The sequence below is a fragment of the Syngnathus acus genome, chromosome 2 (genome assembly GCF_901709675.1).
Source record: "Syngnathus acus chromosome 2, fSynAcu1.2, whole genome shotgun sequence".
NCBI lineage: Eukaryota > Metazoa > Chordata > Actinopteri > Syngnathiformes > Syngnathidae > Syngnathus > Syngnathus acus.
Window position 1 is genome coordinate 6,673,083 of NC_051088.1, and position 6,000 is coordinate 6,679,082.

Genomic DNA, 6,000 nt, shown 5'->3' on the forward strand with positions numbered 1-6,000 from the left:
TGGACTTCCAGCCACGGAGGAAGAGAGATCCATAGAATATTCTATTCTATTCATCCACCGTCCCCGGACAGCCACCTGGCTGAGCGCCGGCCCCCGACTTCAATCCACGGAGGTGAAAGAGAGCTCCGTAGAGTAGGACCGGGCGTGGGTAAAAGCCATAATAGTTTTTCAAACCTTCTGTGTCACTCCAAATCCTTAAATCCTTCAAACTCTTCGTCCGCCGTGTCACTTAGAAACAAAGCCGCCAATGATGCCGGTAGTACGTGGGGCCCTTCGTCATCTTCGTCATCCCGTGATCAATCTTTGTCCTTTATGTAAACAACCGCCTCGCCACGCCGCGTCGCGCTGCTGACGTCACTTGGAATTCAAATTACAGTAATTCCTTGCTACATCGCGGTTCGTTTGTCGCGGTTTCACTTTTTTTTTTGAAAATTTTTGAAAAAAAACACATATAAGTCGCCCCCCCACCCAAACTATGAAAAAAACCGCGACTTATAGTCCGAAAATTACGGTATGCTCCGTACCCCTAATGTGATTTGGAGCTGTAAAATGCCAAACAGGTTCTCTGTTGTCATTAAAGAGCGGTTGTCATGTTTGTGGTGGAGGAGAACGAGAAGAACATCCTGGATCAACGATTCATTGAGAATGAGCTGTGGAAAGGGTAAGGTTACTTGAGCTCTTACACTACCGTTCAAAAGTTTGGGGTCACAAAATTGTTTGGGTGACCCCAAACTTTTGAACGCTAGTGTAAATATTATTATAATAAAATATTATGAATTAAATATTATAAATTATATCTTATATTTGTATAAGATTATAAAAAATCTATGAATATAAGTATACATATATATTATAAGATTTTTTACACAGAAGATTATATATATATAATCTATAAATAATTATCTAAATAAATATATACACTACCGTTCAAAAGTTTGGGGTCACAAAATTGTTTGGGTGTATATGTCCAGAATTAATCATTGATGTGTGATTACTTGAGCTCTTATATATCCAAAATTAATTGTTGATGTTTAAAATAAAACATTTTCAGGTTTACTCCAAAGTTCATTCTTTGCTCACTGGCTCTTTTTCCATTTAGTCATAATCTCAGAATTTTCAATGTGTTTCAGGAATATTGCCACCATACGAAAGCGTTTTGAGGATGTCTCTGAATCTGGACTCCTAGATGGGCACAAGAGACTATTTGTGTAAGTGTTCTGTCCATTAATATTCAACACGGGAAAACAGCATATTTTTGCTTGTCATTTCAAAGTTCTGTCCTCCCACAAACTCAGTGATCATCAGGAAGTTGCGGTGGTCTACTTCAGGAACGGTTATATGCCTCAGCACTACAAGTCTGAAAAGGTAGTGACTTGCTGTCTTTCTTGAAGGTAAACCATACAAAGTTTTGATCAGACACGTGTGGGCTACATGATATACTTTTAACGCTAAAATTGTTTCTGGATGCCTCCAAAATCAACTCACAATGAGCCTCATATACTAAAAATGCTTACACACCAATTTGTGATTTATTATCAATATATTCTTACTAAAATGTGTGCATATTCTGCAAACAAAATTACAACATCCTTAGGACACGCATATAGACAAATCATGATGGATCAGCCTTTGAAAAAAAACCTAATATTGTGAATGCAGATAACTGAAATCAACCAGTTGATAATGAGTTGACTAATGTCCCAAATAACTGTGAAAGACATTTCTCATCTCTTGCAGTTCAACTGCGTGCGTGAATGAACCTACCACTTTCTGTGTTCTGCGTAGTCACTCAACAAGCAGTGTGCGAGTATGCTAATCTTTACCTCTTTACATCTAATGGGGGGGTCTGCCTTCAATCTGCTAACCGGCTGACCTTATACAGGGACTCCAGCCTACACCTGGGATCATGTCTGATCCAGTAGACCCAAGCCTCGACTGATCTTGTGCTTAAGGCCTATTCTTGTGCTGCTATGATTAGTGCCTTTGTGCTGTCTTTCAGTCCAGCCTTTTTGATATGTTTTCTCAATGCCAGCCACTTATTCAATTTGACGGTGTACATGCCATGCAGGGCCTTGTCTATCCATGACAGTCCATCTGGCTCCTTCTCCTGATTGGGCAGGTCATCCTTAGGGGCCATCATCTTGATGTATTCTTAAAGGCTTGTTGTTTCCTCCTGGTTAGTGCCCTGGGCGCTCAGGAGTCCACGGCCGGCCTTTTTTTGCTTTGTGTACAATCTCAAGATGCTGGACTTGGGGTGGAACCGTCTATGCATTGTAAGGATCTTTCTTGTCTTGATAGCAGTGGCTTGCATTTCTTTCAGTGGCCAGGCCATTTTGCCAGCAGGGTATCTTATTACTGACAAGGTATAGGTATTAACCTAGAACTTTTTTCTTGCCGTGCAGTTGACTATTCAGGATCTGCCTCAACATTCCTTAGATATTTGGCTTTGCTCAACCTCCTAACTGCCTCCCCGGGATTGATATTTGCCTATGGAATACCGAGGTATTTGTAGCAGTTCAGCACGTCTGCTATGCAGCCTTTCGGTCGTTCAATCCCTTCAGTTGTGATTATCTTACCTTGATATCATTCGCCCACACTTATCTAGCCCAAATCACATTCCGATGTCGTTGCTGTATTTCCTTGTAATGTGAATCACATACATGTGCATACAGTACTCATTCTCTAATCGGGATCCCTAACATGTACAAACAAACCATACTTGGCTATGGCTGCCATACAGGTTTTATTTGTCCCAACTCCATTTTAGGCCTGGGATGCTCGTCTGATGATGGAGTGCTCCTTGGCTGTGAAATGTCCGGATATCAGCACTCACCTGGCTGGAACTAAGAAGGTCCAGCAGGTGCTTTCCCAGCCAGGTGTTCTGGAACGATTCTTTCCTGACCAGCCGCAAGTAGTGGAGCAAGTTAGGGCCACCTTTACTGGCCTCTACTCTCTGGACATGGTGAGAAACAACCTGATGCTTTGCAACATGGTGCACAGTGCTCTGAAGAAATCGTCAACCTGACTGTTTCATTCAAATTCCCAAACTACCGGTACACACTCAGTTCAATGATGCTATCTGTGACTATGCTGAGATCTGAAGTGCTGTCTCAGATATTTATTATTTCACATAACGAGATAACAGCGCCTGTTGAAACCTCCTCCAAAGGCGACGAGCCCCAAAAAACAAAGTTTGTTTTCTTGTCTACATCCTGATATTGCAACTTAGGGTATGTTTATACAACAGCAATTTTAACAGAAAACTGCAAAATCATTTGGCTATGTTGACATTGACATTTACTGGCCTGGCATGTGTGTTTCTAATGATTATTTTTGCTGCTCTGTATGAAAGGGCATCTGTTTGTGCCATTCAATGTAATATATAAGATTTTTTTTACTAGGTTTTCATGTGAAAAATGGAAAGCTTATTTTTGTTGTTGTTTGTGTTTGTTTAAAGGGAGCAGAAGGGGACAAAGCGGTAGAAATGGCTTTGGCAGCACCGGATCGGTTTGTCCTGAAACCTCAGCGAGAGGGAGGAGGTACAGTTAAAACATAAAAAGTCATTCCTTTCATCCTGCAAAACAGCTATCCATTTAACATCTATCCATTTTCTACATTGTTTAACCTCTGCACATAGTAAATGTAAAAAAAAAAAAAAATAGATGGATGGATGGATGGAATAATAATTAAAATTCTTTTCTTCAAGGAAACAATATTTACGGACAAGAAATCTGTGAGGTTCTTGGAAAAGTGAAGAACAGTGCAGCGAGAATGGCCTATATACTGATGGATAAAATCCAGCCCGAGTCTACACCGAACTACCTGCTGAGAATGGGCAAGCCCCTCAAAATTAGTAATTGTGTTAGTGAACTGGGCTTCTTTGGAACCTATGTCAGGTAAGCACAGTCACTATTCATTTTGTCTATAATTGTATTGTTGGCACATTTGGATCCTTGTTTCACATTGCTACTATCGGGCTGAGGAGTTTGAACAGACAACAAATGGTTTCTCATCTAATCCTCACATGCCGTTTTTGTGCAGGCATGGTAAAAACATGCTGATGAATGATTGTGTGGGCTATCTTATGAGGACCAAAAGTTCCGAATGCGCCGACAGTGGTCTACTTTCTGGAACGGCAGGCTTGGACAGCGTGCTCCTCTTCTGAGTACCTGGACTTGGCACCATTAGTCAATGATGTGCTCTTGCAATGTTTCCCAGCTCTGCCAATCAGCCATCATCTCATTGGCAGATTGTTCAATGCACATGGATACAAGATGCCACAACAGTTTGCCTAACCCTTTCAAACTCCAAGAGACCCCACACTTAATGAGACCCAATCATGGGTATAACAGTTTTGAATGTACTGTGCGTGGTGTGCAACCCCAGTGAGGATAAGCAGTTGGCAGAAAATGGATAGATGAATTGATAGATTATAAACTTGCCATTCGACACCTCGATTGTAACTTAAATTGGCACGATAATGAACATTTGTTCTACCATTGAATCAATTTTATTAATAAGTTTTGCATGACTTAAAATTAAAAAAACTATTAATTGTTGCCTCTTTCCAATATCTGCTGCAACATCCAAGCATTTTTCAACATACAACAATTGGCTGAGTTTACATTCAGTTTTGACAATATACATGTATAGTTGCTTTTTAAAAAAACTTGTGATTTAAATGTGTCAAAACTAATTGTGTAAGAACTTTTAAATCTGAAACCATTGATTGAATAATGACACTTAGGAATGCTAGCCCTCCGACCTAAATCCAATCAAAATCTGCGGAGTTCCTTGAGGATTTTTGTGTAAATATTTATGCAAGGAAAAAATGGAAACCCTAATGACATGAATACCTGGAATATGTGTAAAGTGAAAGGAGGTGAACCTGATGAATGATGTGGAAGAAAATAAAAAATGTTGAGAGAATGGAAGGAATGAATGAATGAGAATGAGAGGTGACATTTTGGCTCGAAATTTTGTGAATTTCTCAAAAACCATAAATATTTGGAATGACAAAAAAATATGAGCATAATAAGTGAATAAGTGAAAAGTAGAATGAGGTGAATCGGATGAATTATGTGGAAGTGGTTACACGTCAAAAAAGTGGGCGGAATAAGTAGAATAATAAAATACAGGAATCACATGTGTGAAGGCCTTCAAAAATTCTACCTACAAGTTTTAACACTGACAGAAATAAAATCGACTTCAGCCAAGTCTTGGAATATATTACCATCTGCTGGGCTTTTTGTATCACTGCAGTGTTTTACAAAAGTTTTCAAATATTCCAGAAGTTGGTGCCTGTAAATTAAATGGACATAAGCAAATTAGCCATTGGACTGACAATGGATGGACCAGTGTCGGAAGCCCTTTTCAATGACAAGGACAGATGAGGACGGGGGACGGCTGTCTTATGAGTCAGGACGCAGAGACAAGGACAGAGGGGTGCCCAGGTCAGAAACGAAGAACTGAGTACAAACTGGCCAAATTTGGTCATCTCTGTCTATCTCTATCTCTCTCTTCGCCTGTCTATCGATCAATTGATTGGTAGATAGAGAAGAGGGCGCTCAGGTGAGGATGGGGCGGGGGGCTGCCAAGCACTGCTGCCCCCAAGAGCTGTCTGTCCATCCATCCATCCATCCATCCATCCATCCATCCATCCATCCATCCATCCATCCATTTTCCATCCCATCTGTCCATTTTCCATCCATACCCCTTCTCCCCACGGGGGTTACGGGCGTGCTGGAGCCTATCCCAGCAATCATCGGGCAGTAGGCGGAGACACCCTGAACTGGTTTCTAGCCAATCGCAGGGCAAACAATCTTTACAACGTTGTGAATGTTCTGTCAGCAAAATTAGTTATTTAGGAGGCTTGGTTCCTGTAATTTAGGGCCCAAAAGGTGGTACGACCACAGAGAAACGGTGCAACCACACCCACTTACATTTCCATATTTTATTAGCAGATGTGGCTTCCACCCAGGCAAAGAGGAATCAAAAATC

At 40.9% G+C, this 6,000-nt stretch overlaps 1 protein-coding gene across 1 annotated transcript in view; it reads left to right on the top strand.

Moving 5' to 3' along the window:
• Positions 1–4,234, top strand: part of LOC119119569 (glutathione synthetase-like) — a 39,069-nt gene extending 34,835 nt beyond the window's left edge. Inside the window, exons 7-13 of the mRNA XM_037245974.1 lie at positions 581–661; positions 1,131–1,208; positions 1,296–1,365; positions 2,768–2,962; positions 3,458–3,539; positions 3,707–3,896; positions 4,042–4,234. Of these exons, the coding sequence (XP_037101869.1) occupies positions 581–661; positions 1,131–1,208; positions 1,296–1,365; positions 2,768–2,962; positions 3,458–3,539; positions 3,707–3,896; positions 4,042–4,165 (820 nt within the window). The 3' untranslated portion in view covers positions 4,166–4,234. The remainder of the gene's footprint in view (positions 1–580; positions 662–1,130; positions 1,209–1,295; positions 1,366–2,767; positions 2,963–3,457; positions 3,540–3,706; positions 3,897–4,041) is intronic.
• Positions 4,235–6,000: the final 1,766 nt, after the last annotated feature.